This window comes from Notamacropus eugenii, chromosome 1 (assembly GCF_028372415.1).
Source record: "Notamacropus eugenii isolate mMacEug1 chromosome 1, mMacEug1.pri_v2, whole genome shotgun sequence".
NCBI classification, from domain to species: domain Eukaryota; kingdom Metazoa; phylum Chordata; class Mammalia; order Diprotodontia; family Macropodidae; genus Notamacropus; species Notamacropus eugenii.
This window is the reverse complement of record NC_092872.1, coordinates 38,416,883-38,439,884: the sequence shown is the minus strand read 5'-3', so window position 1 is coordinate 38,439,884 and position 23,002 is coordinate 38,416,883. Positions and strand designations below refer to the sequence as shown.

The 23,002-nt window shown below is 37.7% G+C and overlaps 1 protein-coding gene and 1 long non-coding RNA gene across 4 annotated transcripts in view; one reads left to right on the top strand and one right to left on the bottom strand.

Moving 5' to 3' along the window:
* The window catches only part of IL33 (interleukin 33), a 52,656-nt gene extending 49,069 nt beyond the window's left edge, over window positions 1–3,587 (top strand). For all 3 annotated transcript variants that reach the window (XM_072597024.1, XM_072597042.1, XM_072597034.1), the window contains one exon: window positions 814–3,587. In XM_072597024.1, the coding sequence (XP_072453125.1) occupies window positions 814–1,005 (192 nt within the window). In that variant the 3' untranslated portion in view covers window positions 1,006–3,587. The remainder of the gene's footprint in view (window positions 1–813) is intronic.
* LOC140496807 (uncharacterized) overlaps window positions 1–23,002 on the bottom strand; it is a 42,809-nt gene that overhangs the window by 4,845 nt on the left and 14,962 nt on the right. The window lies entirely within an intron of this gene.

The following is a 23,002-nucleotide window of genomic DNA, read 5'->3' as shown; positions in this document are numbered from 1 at the left end:
GCCAGTGTAGTTCTCAATCACAAAGTATAAAAGATTCTCCATATAGAAGGCAGAAGAAAAACATTTATTTAGACATTAGAAAGTCAAATTCCAGAACCAGAAAGCAAAATCTGTCATGGTGACAAAGTAGTTAATAAACATGATCACTGCAGGAGGCAAAACCTTTCCCAAGACTCCCTGCCTCTGCTGGGGCCTTCTCACAAGCAACCACTCATGAGCCTAAGCTTTGCTGTGCCTTCCTGCCTACCTGCTTGCCTGCGTCCTCTCTCCTCTGCCCCAACCACTCTCACTCACTTCCTCCTGGTTCTGCTCAACCCTTTCTGTTCTGCCTGTCCAGTAACCTCCTCCCACCATATGTGTCAGACCTCCAGGTGATTCAAGCAGGTCACATGGTCCTATTAATGAATGAGAAAGATCTTTCCATTTAAATTGCTATTACAAAGATATATTGTTCAGGCCTGGGGGAGATGGAAAGGAGGAAGAAACATGGAGGGCACTCTATTGGAAAAGATAGGAGGGATTGTGTTGGTAGGTCAAGGGAGAGGGTTTAGTAAGATCATCTCTTCTCAGGGACTGAAATAAAAGAGGAGAATTAAGGACTGATGCCAAGTGTCATGAAATGTAGAGAAAGACAAAGGGAGCTAGGGTCAATGGCCTCATTTGGGGGAAAAGTGCAGTGTTTGAGGTTTAAGGAAAAAGAGGGAATGAAAGTCAGAGAATATCATAGGGCCTTGTACACAGCAGGTGCTTAATAAGCATTTTTTTTCAGTTGAACTGAACCAAAATGTCTGCCTTTCCATCTTATTTTCATAGCTTCACGAAAGCGAAAATCAAGATTCAGCTCAGAAAAGCAAATTCTTCATTCTGCACAGCCCAGTCTCTGGGTATGTTTCATTCGAGTGTACCTATCGTCAAGGATTATATATTGGTGTACGGGAAAACCACCTGACACTTATGGAGAAGAAAGAAGATGATGAAGCTTTTCTGTTTCGGCTCACTCAGTAATTGGACTTCAACTCTTTGGTTAGCTTCTCAGGCTATGGTAGGTTAATTGGATAAAAATCTATGATTTTCTGAGTAGGTGGCCTAAGAAGAAACTTTGAGGAGTCTGAGAATGCCCACCATTCACCAGCAATGGATAAGGATCTTGAAGGACTGATTTCCACACTGGTGGGTGGAACCCTTCTTTAGATCCATTATTTCTGTGGGGTTTTTTGGTTTATTTTCTTTCTGATCTTTTTATATTCAACAGATATAATCCTGACTCTGTAGGACTCCAGTGAAGTTCAAACTGACAGAAGCCATACCCTTTCTAAATCAGTGATGGTTACAGACAAGAGCCTGATCTTTTGATTTTTTTTCTGCATATCAGGACAGACTTCCACACATAAAGAGATGGTGACTGAGGGATTCTGGAACTAAGGACAAAGCTGAAGCCTTCCCTTATGAAACAGGGGCCCATTTCTAAACTACCATTAGAAACAATGTTAACTTCATATATTCATGTAGAAATATATTTTCCTTGGTTCCATAACACTACATTGTAATGACCAATAAAGAACAACCATTGCAGAGTAGGCATTAACCTGATCTTCCATTTTCTCAGACTGCTATAGTAACAACTAACTTTAATAAGACCAGCAATGGATAAAGAGCTGACGTTTGCTTCCCCTGACTCCTAAGGCGGGGGACTCCGGGCCAGTCACTTAACCTTTTTATGCTCTGGTCACCTTTTTAAGACAATAGGTTGCAGAAAGGTAGAGGGAGTTTCCTTATCTAAAAGTTCCCAATACTAATAAAATCACATGTCCACTACCCATTCCTATCCTAACCTTTATCCGGGCTTTACAGTTTACATAGGTTACCTCATCTGATTCTTATAATGAGTCTGGAAAATGGTCCTAGAGGGTCAGACTCGAAGTCAGAAAAGAACTGGGTTCCAACACTGCTTTAGACTCTTATTGCGTATATAAATCTACTCAAGTTTTTACCATTTTTAGGTTTCAATTTCACTTACCTTCTGAATCTGACCATAAATGTGTGTCCTAGAACATCAGTGCCAATAGGAACCAAATTTTGTTTTCATAACCTAATTTTCTTTGTATAGTTAATTTCTCTAGCCAAATCTTGTGTTCCTTTGCATTTTACAGATGATAAAACTGGGACTGACAGAGGGTGAATCTCCCAGGTCACAGTGTCCAGTTGTATAGACAGACTATCAGTGAGAAAATAGAAGTTTGTGCATATGTGAAATTTTGTAAATCAGACACTAGTAGATGCCCTCAAAGGTAAAAAAGAACATTCCAACAGGTCAAAGAATTCTATTTAGTAGGTTCGGAACTAGAGGGGCCAATCCAACCTTTTCATCTAACAACTTCAAATTTCTTCTTAAAGTAAGATTTTCATCAACATGTTCAAACAATTAAAGTTTGTTGTTTTTTTAACAAGTGGCAGGTTAAAGATAGTTTTCTTCCTACGTTAGAGCCTCAAGCCTTTTTCACTGAGTCTGTTTATAATGACTTTCATCATCGCAAAACGCTAAGACCAGAAGCTCAGTATCGTTCATCCTTTCCATTACATCAACCACAAATAATTCCAGTTCATAAATCTCAGAACCTCATTCCTTCCAAATAGGAGACTATTATCTTCTTCTCTACTGGAACAAATTAAGCTCAGTTACTCACCCTATGGGCAGCTAGGTAACATAACAGATAGAGAACTGGGCCTGGAATCAGAAAGACCTCAGTTCAAATCCAGCCTCAGGCACTTACTAACTTTATAAGTCACTTAACCCTATTTGCCTCAGTTTTCTCATCTGTAAAATGAGCTGGAGAAGGAGATTGCAAATTACTTCAGTATCTTTGCCAAGAAAACTCCCCAATAGGGTCATAAAGAATCAAACACAACTGAACAACGACCCCTACCCTTCACATAGAAAGAGGCCTACATTGTTTTGTGCAACAGATAAATTCCTAAAATAGTATGGAAGTTGATTCAGGCCAGAAATGTACTATATTGGGCAGGGTACTTAAAGGAAACCTGGTGCAAGGTGAAAAATGCTTCTTCAAAGTAACCATTTATTCCCTACCTTGTCTCTTTCGTAAGTTTTAATTTTTGTACATGGAGCTTCATTCAAATGATACCTACATTATGTGTTATAAATGCTTTTTTAAAATATATAAATATTTGCTTAACTAAAATAGTTTTTTAACATTGAAAGGCAACATCTACTATTTGTACAGGGACACTTCTTGGTCTCATTATTTTGAAAATACTTTTACTCTAGAGACAAATATAAAAAGTGTAATCTGTATTATTTACTTAATAAATCTAAGCCCTAAACATTCTTATGTAGGCTGTGGTTTTAAAGGACTACTCTTTAATAGCTATGTTTTTGCTGAATTTTTTTTCTTTTTTTTATTCTTCATTATATGGGATGGTTCTCCGAGAGGGGGAAGAATATTACATTGGGAAATGTAGGTGATGTAAAAACAAAAGATATCAATAAAAATTCATTTAAAAATAAATCATCAAATATGTTATCAGTGCTGCAATTTACCTTCTTCAATAAACTCTTCCTAAAGCTGGTTTAGACCATGATGATTTAGTCCTAAAATGACAATGTGCTGGAATTGCTTCAAATATCGCTGGGAGCTCCCTTCACCAGGGCGGGTCATAAATCAAGTGATTCTCCTAAAAGACAGGTCTGACCATGTCACTTCCTTACTCAGTAAACTCTAGTGACTAGCCCTATTGACTCTAGGATCAAGTACTATTTCATCCTTATACCATCCTTTTAGTTTTTGTATTTTATAATGTTGCATTATTACTGTACTGTTGCTTAATTTGAAGATCTTTCTCACTCATTAATAGGCCCATGTGACCTGCTTAAATCACATGGAAATCTAACTTACATGGTGGGAGGAGCTTGCTGAAAGAGTGGAACAGGAAGGGTGGAAGGTGGTGGGGGCAGCTTCAGAATGTTGGGATTCAACTTTCTGGTGTTTAAATAAATGTTTTTCTTCTCCCTTCTATATGGAGACTGTTACACTTTGCAATTCAGAACTACATCAGCATATTCATAGTCACAGTCAATGCTGTGAATATTCTGTTGGAGATACAAATTTACATAATTGTTAACATAATAGTGTATATAAATATATATGTACATATACACACACATATACATAAGTGTGAAAATCTACATGTATTAAGAGGATGCTCAAACTTTTCATTGATAAAGATACATGATTTAAAAAAAGAAAAAAAAATGACATGTTCAAGAGCTATGCTTTAGGAAAGCCACTCTGGCAGTTCTGTAGAGGATTGATTAGAGAAAAGATGAGATCTGAAGCAGGGAGACTGTGTGGGATAAAAAGACCCTTACTCAAAATCTTAAATAAATGAAGAGGCTTCTCAATAAGAACAGAAAGAAAAGGATTTATTACAATTCTCGAGAAAGGGACATCCTTCTACCAGGTTGGGGAATCTGGTGGAGGGAAGCAACTTACAGAAATTGAAGCACAATTTTTATACCCTAATGCACAGAATCCCACCTCCCCACTATCCCACCTCTCCATTGGCTGGGAGGCAGGCTCACAATCTAAACGCAAAAAACTAGACAAACACTGGGAAATCTTCACCTATCCCAACACAATGACCTCATCTGATATCTAACTTAATTGCTGATGTGGCTTTAGAAAAGAGGGGAGGGGGAGAAGCAGGAGCTGGTAGCACTGATGTGGCAACAGTACAACAAATAAAGGGGAGATTTGAGTGACTTCCAAGTTTCAGCTACAGCCCACAGCACTTTCACAAAGAAAGGTGGTAGCTGGTAAGGGACAGGGGACCAACTGACTGTCCACAGGCCCTGGATACCTGAAACTCAGGTATCCAAGGAGAGAGGCCTTATGGAAGAAAAATTTTAGAAAATCCAATATTCCCCATATTTTTATTATGAAAAGTCTTTGCAATCTCCTCATCTCACTCAAGACCAATTAGGAGTCTGTTATAAGAGGCAGGACAGATGCTGAACCCTTGTACTGGAGGGGTAGTTGTGTGAGTCATGAGGTCCTGCCCAAATCTTGGGAGGTCCCAGAAGAGAAGGGATAATTCACACCCCATCTCCTAAGTACAGAAGGGTGAAGGAATGGAGGGGAGGAGCACAGGAGCATTAGAGAAGTCAGAAATTTAAGTAGCTAAAGACAGAACTCAGGAGAAGCCTTGTCAGATATGAAAACAGTGACGAGGAAGCACTCCAAGTGGAGCTGGCTCTCCTCAACACTAGTCCTCAGATAAAGGCATATATAGTGGAAAGTACATTATATTTGGAATCAGAGGGCCTAGGTTTGAACCCTGGGTCTCCAATTTATTACCTAAATTACTTTAGACAAGTCATTTAACCTCTCTGGGCCTCAGCTGCCTCTTCTGTAAAATAAGGAGATTGGATTAAATTACCATTCCAATTCCTTCCAGCACTGAATCTTATGATCCCAAGATTCCTTCCAAGTTAAGAATATGTGAATTATCAAATAGTATGTTCCTGTGATGAAGAGAAATTGAATATCATCTAGAGCAGGGGTGGGGAACCTATAGCCTCGAGGCCATATGTGACCTTCTAGGTCCTTAGGTATGGCGTTTTGACTGAGGATAAGTTTTACAGAACAAATTCTTTTATTAAAGGACTTTGTTCTGTGATGTTTGGATTCAGTCAAAGGGCTGCACTTGAGGACCTAGAGGGCCACATGTGGCCTTGAGACTGTAGGTTCCCCATCTCTGATCTAAAGTATTCAATTACATTTTTTTAAAGAAAATTACTCCTGCCAAATGTCTCACTGTGGACTTCTCATTCAACATTTTTGGCTAGTCCAGCAGCAGAGTACACTATACAATGGATTGTAAACCAGACAGATTGGTATCATAGAGATAAGTAAGGGGCACTTGGATTACCACAGGTGTCGGGGCTAAATAGAAGTCGAGTGCTAAGGAAAAGATGAATTAAGAGATAATGATAAAGATTTCAGGCAAATTACTTCATTTGTCTGGGTCTCAGCTTCTTCATCTGTTAATTGGGTGGTTGAACTAAATGATCTATATTGTCCCTTAAATTGGGAGGTCATTGAATCCAACTCCTTCATTTTTACCAATTTAGGAACTGACAATAAGAGAAGTAAAGTAATTTGACCAAGATTACATAAGTAGAACTGGGGGAAGAGCCAAGACTTAAACCCAAGTCCTTTGGTTACAGCACTGCTTTCCCAATTCAATGACCTAGTGACAAAAACCAATTGGACATGGTAATCAAGACCTTAAGGCAGCTAGGTGGTGCAGTGGATAGAGTGCCAGTTCTGAAGTCAGGAAGACTCATCTTGCTACGTTCATATCTGGCCTCAGACATTTACTAGCTGTGTGAGCCAGGACAAGTCACTTAACCTTGTTTGCCTCCGTTTTCTCAACTGTAAAATGAGCTGGAGAAGGAAATGGCAAACCACTCCAATATCTTTGCCAAGAAAACCCTGAATGGGGTAGTGAAGAGTCAGACACAACTGAAAACTGATTGAACTGAACAACAACAACTGAGACCTTGCAAATGACTCTGAAATTTTGAGACATAGGGAGAATGGTGGTACCCCTGGAAGAAATGGGCAAATTAGGAAGAGACACAAGTTTTTCTAAAGTAAGAGTATGAATTCAATTTGGAATGTGCTGAGTTTGATGTGACAATGGGCCATCGAGAAATATCCTATGAGTAGTTGAAAAAGGATTGGTATTAGACTGACAAGTTAGGACTATAATGTACATTTTGGAGGTATCATTAGAGAAGCAATAGTTAAAGCTATAAGAATGGATGATTTCTGCAACTTAAAACTGTATTAAAACTTTTGGGACACCCTTTATTGCATCTTTAATAGATTAAAACTACACTAATACTTTTGAGACATCTTATATATTGAAAAATAGACTCTTGGGGTTTAAGAGAATTTAGAAATGATCTAGTCAAAGAAGAATTAATGACTTTTGCAACATTTCCAGCAAGTGCTTATCGCTCAAAGACCTCTAGGGCTAGAGAGCTTCCTGCTTCCACAAGTAGTCCAATTCATTTTTAATAACTTTAAACCTTAGGAATTAAATTCAGAATTTAAGAATTAAATTAGGAATTTTTTTTTAAAAAAACTTTTTTTTTGGAAGCAGAGGACCTGCGTTCTTTTAACTTCTCCCCATTAACCATTCTTCCATAGGATGATAGAGCTAGAGTTGGAAAGGAGCTTAGAAATCATCTAGTTCAATCTCCTCATTTTATCGATGAGAAAATAGCCTCAGAAAAGTGAAGTTACTTACCCAAGGTCACACAGACAGTAAATGGTAAAGCTGGGATAGGAACCCAGGTCAATAAATCAATAAACATTTATTAAGTGCCTACTACGTGCCAGGCACTATGCTAAGTATTGCAGATAAAAAGGGGGCAAATGATAGTCCCTGCCCTCAGGAAGCTTACGATGTAACGGGCCAGCAACATGCAAGCAGATATATACAAACCAGATACACACACACACACACACACACACATATACACAAACAAAATATGTAGATATATACAAACCAGATATCTATCTATACACAAGCAGATTTACACAAGATAAACAGGAAATAATTAATAAAGGGAAACTACTGGAATTAAGAGAGTTTGGGGAAGATGGGATTTCAGTTGGTACTTAAAGGAAGTCAGGAAGGTCAGTAATCAGAATAGAGAGGAGGGAGAATGTTCCAGATATGAAGGATAGTCAGAAAAATTGTCCAGAACCAAGTGATGGAGTGTATGGTTCAGGAACAACCAAGAGGCCAGTATCACCGGATCGAAGAGTGTTGTGTCAGACAGCAAGGTGTAAGAAGACTGGAAAGCTAGGAGGGGGCTAGATTATGAAGGGCTTTGAATGCTGAAGTATTTTGTATTTTCTTCTGGAAGTCATAGGAAGTCCCTGGAGTATATAGGAAGTTTACAGGAAGCCACTGGAGTGTAAGGCAAGACGCCATGATCCCATCTGCGACTTTAGAAAAATCACTTTAGTGGCTGAATGGAAATTGGATTGGCATAGGGAGATCCAAACAAAGTACACTTAATTCCTTTTCCCCATGAAAACTCTACAAATGTTTGAAGAAAAGTATTGGTTCCCTTCGAAGTCTTCCCCTTCCAGTGTAAATAACCTTAGTTCTTACAATAGATTCTTCTTTTGTGATGTTTTCAGGTACCTACTCCAGCCCCTTTGTTTTCATTTGTATGTGCTCCAGATTCTCAATGGTCTCCCTGAAAAGTGGCACCTAGAACTGACAAAGTATTCTAGCTGTGGTCCTGCCAGAGCAGAGGATATAGTGGGGCTGTGACCTCCATCCATCGAAGGTCTATATTTGGGTGCTCTATTTCTTCTACTGCAACTTAATATCACATACTTAGTTGTTTACATGTTTTCTCCAGCATCAGACGCACATTAGCTCCTGGAAGGCAGGAAAAAAATTGTCTTTCACCTCTTTCTGTATTCCTAACACTTAGTAACAGTACTGGCACATAGCAGACCCTTAATAAATGCCTACTGACTGACTTGCATGAGTTTTTTTTAGGCTGCCATATTACTGATTGCAATTCAATTAAAAAACATTTATTAAGCACCTACTATACGCAAAGCAATAGGTGATACAAAGACAAAAATAAACAGTCCCTGCCCTCCCAGAGGTTAAATACTATTGGAAGATATAACAAATCTGTAAGCAAGTAAGTGTTTGAGGATAATTTGAGAAGGGAGAGTAAGGCTGGGACTTAAGCTAAGACTTAAAGGAAACTTGGATTCCCAGAGGCAGAGGTAAGGATGGAGTGTCTACCAGGCATAGGGCATGACCAGTTCAAAGGCCTGGAGATGGGAGGAGATGTGTGAGGAACACTTCAGGAGTTGGGGAAGTAAAGTGAGAGAGAGGGGCAGGACAGCCTGCACTGAGGCATGCAGATGAGAGATTGAATGTCAAGGTTAGGAAATAGCTAGCAGGTCACTTGAGCTAGAAGACAAACTGTAAAAGCTAGTAATATGAACAATGTCTGAAAAGGTATGCAGGAGCCAGACTATAGATAATTGAGCAAAGGGAGAGACAAGAAAGAATAGGTGAAAAATGACTGGAAGTTGAATTTCCTCTGAAGATCTACCCAGTACCTCCCTATTGCCTCAAAAGTCATAGTTTTGTGTCTGGCATTTAAAGCTCTTCCCAAACCAGCCCCTCCCAAATGCCCTAGTCTCCTTATACACTTCTTATTCCCTTTCATGTACTCCGTGGTCCAGCCATACGGGCCCATTTGTTGTTCCTCACACATGATCTCCTCTCCTCTCCAAGCCTTTGCGACAGGCTATGCCCCATGCCCAGAATGCTCTCTCTCCTCACTTCTACCTCTTAGAAATCCCTAGCTTCCTTCAAGACTCAGCTTAAATGCCACTTTCTGTGGGAGGGCTTACCCAATCACTTAACTGCTAGCTGCTGTCATCCACTCGAAGTTTACCTTCTATCCATCTACTTTGTTGATACAGATACATATGATGTATGTATTTTATGTACAGTTTTTTGTGGGCCTGTGATCCCCCCCACATTAAAACATAAATTCATCAAGGGACTGTCTTACTTTTCTTTGTATCCTCAGCATTTAACACTGTGACTGGCCCATAGCACATGTTTAATAAATGCTTGTTGATTTTTGTTTGTTTTTCACATTCCAGAAGCCCATACAGGGCATTTTAGTTACACAAATCAGAAAAATTAACATTCCCTTTCCATCGCCACCACACACACACTCACCCAATAAAACAGTAGAAGACTTAGCTCCCATCAAGATAGCTTGAAGAGAACACAGCCAATCTATTCCATCAGGATAGAGAGGAGAGAAAAGTTTGGCAAGAAGCTGGGAGGAGGGTCTTTTTTTTTTTTTAACATATAGACTATCCAGTTCATTGGTACCAGCCAAGACACCAAATGAAAGGAGAGTTGCTGAGATGTGAAGGAAGCCTCCCTGAGTAAATAATGCATTTCAGCTCCATCAATCCACATACTGAAATCAGCCCCTGTTCCCATCAGTGAACAGGGTTCCACCAGGGAAGGGGGGAGGTGGGGTTGTGGTGGTGGTAAATGCTTGCTGATTGATTGAGTGAAAAAGACCTTTTTCCCACATAAAAGCTGAGGATAGGCACTGTTTGCATTGGCAGAAAATTGCTAGAAGCAACTGGGCAGAGGTACACATAACTGGAAAGGTACAGAAATGTTATTGAATAGCTGGAGTGGGACCAGAGGAAGGTGACAAGGTGACAAAATTGGTAAGAAGACTTGAAGTCATTCCAAATGAAAGAATTAGGGTGTGTGTGTGTGTGTGTGTGTGTGTGTGTGTGTGTGGGTGTGGGTGGGTGTGTGTACATACACATATGCTTACATGCTTACACATACCTATATACACTTATATATACATGCAAATGTAAATATATAGAGAGATACCTAGAGATATATATGTACAAATGGAGAGAGAGAGAGAGAGAGATCCAGAAGAAGACTCAATAGCTGCATTCTGGTATTTCAAGCCTTTTCAACTAAAAAGGGCATACAGCACAAATCTAAGAACATTGTGTCACAGAGGCAAATTACAGGTTGAAAACAAGGAGAAGCTTCCGACAATTAACTGTTTCAAGTCACAATTAGGAATGAGCTGCCTTGGGGAAAAGGGAGTTCCCAATCGCTGAAATTCTTCTAACAAAGGCTAAGTTGATGTGTAAGTTGGACTATACAGATGCTTTAATCCTTTAGAAACATGAGATTCTATGCATCTGTAACTATTGATCAAATTTGGTTAAACTTTGCAAATTTCTAATCATTATATAAATACCAGGTACAGTAGAACCTCAGTCTACCAATTTTCTTCTTTCCGATATTCTCTTCATCATGTGATTTGTTCATATTGCAAAGCAAATTTTCCCATAAATAATATGAAGTCAGATGATCAGTATCACATCCCCAAAAATATTCATGTAAAAATAATTATTTTTAATTTTAAGTAAGGTTTTTGTCCCTAATGTGCCTGAAATATAATAGCAATGAGTAGTGCATGATATAAACCAAAAATAAAATAAATTAACCTGCACTTTTCCTTTGAGAAGAGTCATGGCTGGCATGAGGGAGATGAGAGGGAGGAAGAGGAAGAAGCATTATTGCTTGGAAGGAGAATCTCCTTCTATGAGAACATAAGGGATTTCAGTGTTGGGAGTGTTCTCTCTTATGCTAGCTACTTTCACTAAAAGTAAGACTAACTCTACTGCCTTCGCTTATTTTTCATTTTTTAGAATCACTTTCATGTTTTGACTCACTGATTTCTTTTTCTTTCTGTTCGCTTCTGACTAGGAATCTATCTGAGGACACTTGTTTTTGACGTTTTTTTCATAATGTCACGGAAATGTGTCATTGCATTATTGTTAAAAAATATTCGTGGCTCTTGTTGCTACAGCCTTATTTAGGTGATGTTTTCACTTCTCAAAAAAAAAAAAAAATCATTGCCCTAATTGAGCGTTATCCCTTTGTGAGCTGTTCATGTCCAAACATAATGTTCATACTGTGAATTTTTGTTAGTCCTGCAAGACAAATTTTGTGAAAAGATTTTTCTTGTCCAGCAATGCATTCGTAAACCAGGTTATTTGCAAACCGAGGTTTTACTGTATTTTTGTTATTATCCGGCTCCCTTTTATTTGTGGGTTTCTTCCATTAGGATGTAAACTCCTTGAGGGCAGGAAATGGCTTTCCTATTGCCTGTATTCATGTCCCCAGTACCTGACACATAGTTAAAGGGAAGGGAAGAAACATTCTCTTCTATGTGCCAGGCACTGTGCAAAACACTTTGCAATATTATCCCCTTTGATCCATAAGAGGTTAATCAATGCTTGTTGCCTTGCCTCCCTAACTCTCAGAGGAAGAACGTAACTTTCTAGAGAAGACAAGGATTAGTTGGGTCATGATAGCTGTCTTTAAAACATTTAAATGGCTGTCACTTAGAAGAGGGGCTAAATTTGTTCTGTTTGGGGCAGACAAAAAGAGATGGTAGGAAGCTGCAAAGAGCTCATGTTTAGGCTTCTGTCAAGAAAATAATTCCTAAAACTTAGAGCCATCCAAAAGAATAATGAGCTGTCTTGGGAAGTAGTGGGGATTCAAATAGCCTTTTCCAGGTCTTCAAGCAAAGACTGGAAAACTACTTATAAGGTATATTGCATAAAAAATTTTTAGAGGGTGGAGCCAAGATGGCAGAGTAGAAAGATACATATACTCTAGCTCTTCCCCCACAGCCCATAAAATACCTGGAAAAAAATGACTCTCAACAAATTCTAGAGCAGCAGAAGCCACAGAACAACAGAGTGAAAGAGAGTTCCAGTCAAAGGTAACCTGGAAGACCAATAGGAAACGTCTATCACACAGAGTGCAGTCCAGCCTTGGCCATACAACACCAGGAGGAACAGGACCAGAATAGGCCTTGGGGGGCAGAATCCCCAGCAGCAATGGAGGTTCCCAGACTCCTCAACCTACAAAATTTGACTTTCAAACACAAGAATCAAGAGAAGCATGAAAAGGTAAACAGGAAAAAGAAATTATAAAGGACTTTCTAAGTTTGAACTGTTTACATTCCTACATGGAAAGATAATATTTGTAACTCTTGAGACTTTTCTCAGTATTTGGGTAGTTGGAGGGATTACACACACACACACACACACACACACATACACACACACACACACACACACACACACATAGACAGAGAGCACAGATTGAGTTGAATAAGAAGGGATGATAACTAAAAAAAAAATTAAAGGGTGAGAGAGGAATATATTGGGAGGAGAAATGGAGAAATGGAATAGGGCAAATTATCACTCATAAAAGAGGTAAGAAAAATCTTTTTCAATGGAGGAGAAAAGGGAGGAGGTGAGAGGGGAAAAGTGAAACTTACTCTCATCACATTTGGCTTAAGGAGGAAATAACATGCTCACTCAATTTGGTATGAAAATCTAGCTTACACTACAGGAAAGTAGGGGAGAAGGGGACAAGTGAGGTGAGAGGGATCATAAAAGGGAGGGCAAATGGGAGGAGGGAGTAATTAGAAGTAAACACTTTTGGGGAGGGACAAGGTCAAAAAAAAGATAGAATAAATGGGAGACAGGATAGGATGGAGGAAAATATAGTCAGTCTCATACAACATGACCATTATGAAAGTCTTTTGCAAAGCTACATATATATAGCCTATATTGAATTGCTTGCTTTCTCAGCGGGGATGGGTGGGGAGAGAGGAAGGGAGAGAAGTTGGAATGCAAAGATTAGAAATGAATATTGAGAATTGTTTTTGCATACAACTGGGAAATTAAAAATACAGGTAGTGGGGTATAGAAGTCTATCTTGCCCTACAAAAAAAGAGAGAAGATGGGAATAAGGGAAGGATGGGGTATGATAGAAGGGAGGGCATATTGAGGGAAGGGCTAATCAGAAGGCAAGGCATTATGGGGCGGGGGGGAGAGATAGGGAGAAAATTTAGAACTCAAAATTTTGTGGAAAGAATGTCAAAAACTAAAAATAAATAAACAAACATTAAAAAAAAAAGAAATTTTTTTTTAAGGTGTAGGTTGGATGTCCTGGCCACCAATTCCATTCCCGCTCTGAAATTCTGTGATTCTGTGAGAAGACCAAATCCTCAGACTTCAAAGACATTCACAGTTAGGAGGTTTTGGTAGGATACATCCAGTACTGTACACATGATACAATAAATAACTGACGCTGTTACACATATAGATTTCCAAGACAGAAACCTCTAGGCTGTGGTACAGCTGGAAATTCAAGCCACATGGGAACTCGAATGCTGCTGCCCAAGTATCCTCTATCACATAGGCATGGACACCATCAAAATTCCTTTGTTTCATGAATAATACATGACTTTGCAGGGCTGACAAAGTCCAGGCTTTTCCCCCCAAAATACGAAAGTACCAGAATGGAGAAAGGGGGAAGGCTATCACCTTGTCACTGCTTACAGAATGTCTACTGATAATGAGGTTGTCCTCACCAATACTCGTGTCCTCCCCATGAAGAAAAAGAGAGAAAAGGGTAGGAAGTCTCAGTGCCCTCCAGACCTTTCAGCAAGGGATCCTTGCCCTATCTTTGATAACTTTAAGTAAACTTTGCTCATTAAATCCTGAGTTCCCCATTAGATTGTGAGTTCCTTGAGATCAGGAACTATTTTTGCCTTTCCTTTGTATACTTAGCACTTCGCAAAGTACCTGGCACATAGTAGATGCTTAATAAACGTAACAAATCTTGGTTTGACTTGACGTGTTTGTATCAAGTCAATCATTTGTACTATTCTGTTATCTGGGCTTCCCTAGCCATCTAAAAGAAGAGCAAAATCAAGAAAACAACATTTGTTTTTAATGGCAAAACAGTTAGTTGCAATATCTGGAGAATGAATTACTCTAGAAGCCAAGGAAGGAAAGTGTTTTAAAGGATAGGATCTAGCCAACAACGTCATATGCTGTTGTTACTGCGTGGAAATGTGTGATGGAACAGAAGATATGTCTCTGTGACTTTTGGAATGCTCTTAGATGAGATGGTAGGAAGCTGCAAAGAGTTCATATTTAAGCTTTCTGTCAAGAAAAACTTCCTAAAAATTGGAGCCATCCAAAAGAATAATCAGTTGTCTCCAGAAGTAGTGGGATTTCAAAGAGCCACTTTCAGGTCTTCAAGCAAAGACTGGAAGACTGCTTATCATGAATATTGCATAGAAATGTTTTTTTAGGTGTGGGTTGGATGTGCTGGCCTCCAAATTCCATTCCCACTCTGAAATTCTGTGATTCTGTGAGAAGGTCAAATTCTCAGACTTCAAAGACATGCACAGTTAGGAGGTTTTGGTAGGATACACCCATGTCTGAACACATGATACAGTAAATAACTGGCTCTGTGATACATATAGATTTCCAAGACAGAATAATTATATCACCATACCTTTTGGCAACACGGTATAATGGAAAGACCAGTGAAATCAGAATCAAGGAACATGGAGCTGATCCCTGGTTCTGCTTCTTAGTTGTGTGATCTAGGAGGTCACTTTATTTCTACAGGTCTCAGTTTCCTCATCCATAAAATGAGTCAATAGGACTGAAGGAGCTCTAAGGTCCCTTCTGGTTCTAAATCTATGGTCCTTTGTTTTTAACCTGCTTATATATTCACTTTTGTTTCCAGTGTCAAGGAAACAAGTGCTTATTACATAGTACATGCTTTCCAAATATTTGCTGCATTCTGCTGAGGGCCTTTGGGTGAAGATCCATGAAAGCAGAAAAAGAAGTGATATTTCATCAGACCACTCAACAGAGAGAAATAGAAGATTTCAGGAAATGAATTACAAGACTAGCATGGAGACAAGAGAGGGAATGTGGTGTGGGATGTAGTTCGACACAAATATGTTACAAGTTTGGTAATATTTGTAAAGCGTTTTGCAAACTTTAAAAGGCTATATAAATGCTTTTGTTGTCATGAAGCACAAGCCTTGAAATCAGGAAAACTCAGGTTCAAATTCTGCCAAAGATCCTAGTGTTGTAACCCTTGGCAAGTCGCTTCATCTCCAGAGCCTGTTTCCTTATTTATTAAGCAAGGAGAGGAAGATCATCTGACTCACAGGATTGCTGTGGGAATCTTAGGAGAGTGAATGTAAAGTACTTTGCAAAACTTAAAGCATTATTTAAATGTGAGCCAATAATAGAAGTAGTAACCAGGGACTTGAATCATCCAGATGTTGGCTGGAGTCTCTGTCTTCTCTTCTCTCTCTGCCTGTTCTCTGTCTCTCAGTGTTTCCTGTCCCTGACTCTTTCTGTCTGTGTCTCTCTGTCTATATCTCTCTCAGTGGGGCAGCTAATAATTTATTGGCTTGCCTTAAAGACAATTTCAGCTTTCAAAAGACAGAGCAAGCAAGAACTGCTCATCTGGATCTCATCCTTGCCAGTAAGATAGAAATGGTGGCTGAAGTAGAACCTTAGGTAGAAGCAACAACTCCAGTTAATGAGAGAAAAGCCAGATGTGGACTGACATACAACTCAGATTTAGAAAGAGATTGTTTCCAAGGGTGAAGAGAAAGTACCTAGCAGATAGTAGCACTTAATAAATGTTTACTGATTTGTTGACTAATTAAAACCTCTCAGTGAAAACCAATACCCCTAAATTTTAAGTTCTTAAGAATATAATTCCTTTTTTAAGGAAAATTTTTAAATTGAATCATAAAATGTAACAAATCATAACATAATTTTCATTCTTCCTGTAGCAACCCCCCCGCCAACAATACAATTTAGTTCACTGCCTTGAAAAACAGAGGGATAAGGAGATAGAACAACAATGTGTGCAGATATCTGGTCATGGGGAAATTCTGGGGGCAAGGCAACTGTTTGGAGAGATGCTCAAGCATCTCTTCAAGAAATATGCATGTAGGCTAAAATCGGTTTTTGGTTACTAGAAAACAGTGCCTTTCCTTTTTTAAAAATTTAATTAATTTATTTGTTTTCAGTTTTCAACAATCACTTCCATAAGTTTTAAATTTTCTCCCAAGAATATAATTCTAAAAAAAAAAACAAGAATAAAATTCTAAAACCCCAAAGAGAAACAATTCCAATAAGGAGAAATAAACCAATGAACAAGCATTATTTGCCTGTTATGTGACATGCCCTGTGCTCAGTGATGGAAATGCAAAGACATTACTTGCCCTTAAAGAGCTTACAATCTGACTTGGGGATACATATATACACACACACATGTATGTATATATTATGTATATACACGTATATATGTATACATACAGAGATACACATATGTATTATGTGTGTATGTACATACATATATCTAATTTTAAAATAGGTTTTCTTGATACCTAATATCTTTATGACCGAATTATTTCACACACACACATATTAGATTGTGAGCTTGATTGCTTATTCAATAACTCACTAACCTACCAGACTGATCCCTCTGTTGTGACAAAGATAAGTCATTAAACAAAAACATCCAGCCCAGGGCTATACCTGCAATTAACAATGTAGACAATATTTTGTCCAGCTGATTCTACACATCAGGAAGAGATTTTCTATCCTCTAATCAATTAAGCAACAAGTGTTTATTAAACTTCTGCTCCTATATTGTCCACAGCATTTACACTAGGTCATACCCATTCTGGACGATATCTGGTGTGCATTAGTTGACCTTTAAAGGGGATTGATAGTTCCCAGAACTACTGGCCAAAAAAAGATAAGTAGTTTTGCTAGATTGCTTTAGAAAAATTTGGCTGACAAATAAATCCACAGAAATTCCACTGTGGGTAAAGTTACGTCAAGGGCAATGAGGTCCCTCTGGAAAATTTCAAAGCAAAATAGAGGGTAAGAAGTAAAAGATTCATCCTTCCATTTGTACTTTTGATACTGTAATCATCACTTGAATAATTCTTTCTTTTATCAATTGCAAAGCTATTCAAGCCTCTAACAACATGAACTAAGGCAATATTTTATGTCTAGTATGGCTTCAGTTTAAAAAATCTGACAAACTCATAATTAAACAGGCCATGGGGATGAAAATATTTTGAGCAAACACGATAAAGTATCCAAAACAAAGTCGAAGGAGAAAAGCATAAACTATTAAAAATTGTTTTTAAATTTTGAACTTAAATAAATGAGCATTTCTATATATGTAGAAGAGAGAAAAATGGATTATAAATAAAAATGTGTATATTACGTACAGCTTGCTTTTCTTTTTAAGTGCATAATAAATTCATTATGTAACTTTCAAAATAGTCCAGCTTAGAATCAACTCATAAATGAGGCAATGAAACATAACAGGACGATCTGTCCTCAGATGAATGAGCTACCTAGCCCTTGAAGTCATAGCAAAGTGTTTTGTAATAACAACAAGATTTGTGTTTTGTTATAATGGTAAAAAAAAAAACATATTAACACCACTCTAAGATCCATTACTTCACAATGACCCTGGGAAGTAGGGAGTATAAATTACATGTATTAAGCAGGGAGTATTAAATTACATTACATAAATCAACATGACCAAAAAAATATAAATGGAAAAAATATCAACAACAAAATAGTTGAAATTGAATACTGTGAGATTACAATGAATAGCCTTGTGCCCAAACAGGAGAGAAAATTCCCCTTACCCTACTTCTTTGCAGAGGTAGAGAAGTATGGTTGTAGAATATAACAACAGTCTTTTCCATTAGTTTTGCTGAACTGTTTGTATCCTTTTTTCTTCTTTGGTATAAGGACTGGCTGTCTGAGAGGAGAGAGGGAGGAGCACATAGGGAAGTGTAGGTGATGTAAAAATTAAAGATATAAAAATCTTTTAAAAAATTACTTTGCTAGATCTGTTAACCCATTAATGGGAGTATTCCTTCCAATGCTGCAGATACTGACCTATCCATGTTTTCCAAGCTGGCACACCTCTTAATATATCCCACCTCAAATTCTAAACCTTTGTAAAACTATTTACAAAGATCAGCCTGTAGAAACCAAGTATTATTTACATGTTGACATGCAAGAAAGTAAATTAAGGAGTCTCTTCAGAAAGCATTTAAGTAGACTCTTTATACCTTTTAACTACCCTCCCTTCTTTACAAATATGTCAGTGGATCTGTGGGAATATTTGCTGCAGATGATCGGTTAGTCATGCTTCCCCATGCTGAATCATTCTTGTTCATATTCTCATATAGATCCTCCATAGCAGTTCCACCCACCATACTGGCGACCTTCCTCTGATTCTCTTAACCTTATGTATATACAAGGGAGATTGTAAGCTATCAACTGGTTATCCCCTTGCTTTCACCACATGAACTACTCATCTTTTCCATTCCCCATCTTTCTGATAGCATCCTTTATGTCATTTTTCCTGCATAATTCTTTGGTGGTAATATGTTGCAACTTATTCCTGTTCATTATGTACCAACTCCATAACTATTAGTATTACCCATGGATTTAAGTCTTTGGAGACTGTAAATTCCATGACTCACATTTAAAGAGAATATTTGAGAACATTTAAAAGGACTACACAATTCCCAAGGACAGCCCAGTCTACTCTCCTACTTCTTAGTTTCAGAGCCAATTAAATGACCACCCATAGTGTGTGTCCAAGAGATTTATATTGATAGAATATCTTTCTAGATTATTCATACAAATGTATATCATCATCTTGAAAGTTAGAGTTTTCATGCATTTGGTCTTCCCTATATGGATGGAGAGGTTGAATGAGTGACAATATTTAGGAGACTTTGCAGTGCTTCATAAAATTAGCACAATGGCATCCCCAAACAGGAGTTATTTGGAAGACTTCAACCTCAGTAGGGCATCTTTCTTCCATTTAGGCTCTGCATTGTACATCTTCTGTAACAGTTCTATAAACCTTCAAAACACAGAATTTCAGACTTGAAAAAAGACCTCAGTGGACATCAAGTCCAGCATATCTTGGAACAAGAATCTTCTCTATGAAACATATGACAAATGGTCATTTAGCTTTGGCAGTGGACATCCAAGGAGAGAGAACCTACTATCTACTTAAAGTAGCTCAGTTACCTTTTGAGTAACTCTGATAGAAGATTTTTTTTCTTGTATTAAACCTAAATTTTCCTCCTTATGGTTTATTTCTATTGCTTTGAGTTCTTCATTCTGGATCCACATGGAACAGGTCACTTCCCATTTCTGTGTGAGAGCCTTCTAAATATTTAAAGACAAGTATCATGTCCACATCCACCCCTAATTCTTCTCTTCTGCCTGTTAAACACATCCATTTCCTTCAAGTGATTTCATAAGGCATGTACTCAAGGTTTTTCACCATCTTAGCTGCTTTCTTCTGTATGATCTCCAGCTTATCAGCATCCTATATAAAATACAGTTAAGTGGGAAAGCTGCTTAACTTCCCAGCCACAGTTTCCTCATCTTCAGAGCAGAATAATAGCATTTGTCACACAGGGTTCTTGTGAAAATCAAGGAAGATAAAACATGTAAAGCGCTTTTTAAAATGTTAAAGTGCTATTTTAAATGGTACCTATGGTTAACTTTTTTTTTAATTCTTGTTTTGTCATCAAATATAATAACTATCTCTCCCAGGTTTATGACATCTAAAATTTTGATAAATGTGTCATTTATGTATTTATTCACATAATTGAAAAATATATGAAACAGCACCGTGCCTAGCAGTGTCCATAAGACATTTCGCTAGAGTCCTCCTTCCAAGTTGACATCAAAGTTTTAACTATAAAAAAATTAAAAGAGAACCAGATTAGGTATCTTTAACACACATGCCTAGGGTGTGACTTCTTAACCAAAGGAAAGGGGCAATTATAAAACATAAAATAATTTTAATTATATGAAATTTAAAAGCTTTTGCATGAACAGAATTAATGTAACTAGGATAAGAAGGAAAGCAGTTGACTGGGAAATAATTGGCATCAAATATCTCTGATAGGGGTCTGATATTCAAGATGTATAAACAACTAACAGAAAGATGTGACTGAAAACCATTTCCCAATTGATAAGTGGTCAAAGAATATGAATAAATACTTCTCAGAGTATGAATGGAAACTATTGACATCCATAGGAAAGACTTTCTCAAATCACTAATAATAAAAGAAATGCAAATCAAAATAAATCTGAAATTTCATATCACATCCATGAAATTTACAAAGATGACCAAAAGATTGAAATAGTAATTGTGGGCGGGCTTGCATAATGATGAATATATTAATGCTCTACTGGTGAAGATGTATCTTGGTCCTATCATTCAGTACACAATTTGGAATTACGACAAGAAAGGGATTCAAGCATCTTGACTTTATTAACCAGTTTATTCACTGTTACACATACATACATGTACATACTTATATATACATATGCACATATATACACATATTATAAGTATATCTTTAGAGATATATATGTATATATACACACATATATGTATATCCTAAAGAGACAAATGACAAAAAAACAAAGTCCCATAAACACCAAAGTATTTTAGCATCCTTTTTGAAGAAGTAAAGGTTTGGGAACAAAGTAGATGTGTATCAGTTGAGAAAAAGCTAAATGTGTGGTGGTACATGAATGTAATAGAATATTAGTGTACTATAAGAAATGATGAATATAGAGAAAAATGTGCAGATTTATGTGAACTAATGCAAATTAAAGTAAATCAGAAATGATCACCACAATGAAAATGAAAACAAAAACAATAATAAAACAATCAAAACTGAATGTTGTAAAATTGTAATAAGCAAACTTGGTCTGTGAGAAGAGATGTCATAAAGTACCAGTCCTCACTTCTTTGCAGAGGTGGAAAACTATGTATATGGAACACTGCATGTCAGATTTTTTTCAAATAGGTTGATTAATTTTACTGAATTGTTCCCCCTCCCTTTCTTTCTTCTAAGTGATTATCTCTATAACAAGTGGGGGTGGGGGGAGAAATTTAAGTGATTTAAAAGCAATAGATACCAATTTTAAAAATTCTAAAGGAAAAGGACAGACTTGGACCACCCCCAGGAGTAATCTAGAATTTTGCTGGTAGCTTATGGAATAACCTGCACTTTTGAACATTTTAGAGAGAAGACTTGCTGCAGTAGGCTATGGTTTCAGGAAATGATACAGAGTAACTGATCACCATGGGAAATTTCTTCATTTCCTTTGTAGCAACAGCCCAGCTTTCTAGGTGGCATTCTTTAGTAATGGTTCTAGTTTGTCACAGGAAGGAAGCTTATGTAATCTTGCCTCAGTGCTTCTCACATAGAACTAAGTGTCTTGATGTATTTGTGGGGATTTCTGACCTCTCTGGTTTAACTCCCCCAACCCATACCCCAGGCAAAATATCTTAGTAATACACCATCTGGCGTCTTCCACTGTTTTCACTAATGTGCAAGAGCAAGCACTCTGTTCCCAAAAATCAAAATTGATAATTCAAACAAAAAGACTTAGACTTTACAACAGAACTCATAGAAAATAAATAACCTTCGTATGTAACTCTCTCTCCAAAGAATTACGTATCCTGGGACCCATTACAAAAGAATTGTGCTCATAGAGGGTAATAAGTCAGTCATGGAGACTCCTCAATAAAATTTCCTTGGTTTATTCCCTTACCCAGAGCTCTCCTTGGGAACACCTGAATTTGGTTCTTTTGCCCCGACTCAAAGTTTCCTCTAGGAATATTAGAATTGGCCCTTATATCATGAAGGGCCCTTAGTCACCTACTAGCAAAACAATATAGGTCAAATTATATTTAGCTCAACAGAAGACATAAAGATCTCAGAATCCTCAATATACAGAGTTATATGAGACTGCAGAGTTCATCTAGTCCAACATATACCTTAACAAAAATTCCCTCTAGAAAGTAAACGATTCCAGGCGTTGTTTGAAGACCTCAAGTGTGTCAACTATCATGTCTTAAATTTTCTCCAAGCTCAATATTTTTTCAATTGATCCCTGTATGATTTGGTCCATAGTTGTAATACAGCATGAAAATGAAGGACAAACGCAACAACATGGTCTTTGTCTCTCCATTGCTTAGCACAATGCCTGGCACACAGTAGGGGTTTAATAAATACTAGTTTACTGACTGACCCATTGATTCAAGTCTTCTTGAATCTTTTTCTGGCTCAAAGATTCAAATAGCCCCAAATCTATATGAGAACTGAAAGAGAATGCTCATTCCTCTGAACTATAAATCCCAGGATGCCCTTCAGTTGTCAAACCCCTGTTACAACTGTGAGGTTTCCAAGAATTTCCAAACCTACTGGATGAATTGGACCTTTGGAGATCAAGCAACGCAGCCTCAATACAAAAGTTTGAAGAAAGCTTTTCAGGTATAATACAACATATTTAAATACTGAGGTTATGCTATTGGAGTTTTGCAATAACAACCTCACAGTTTTTCAAGGGTTAATTAA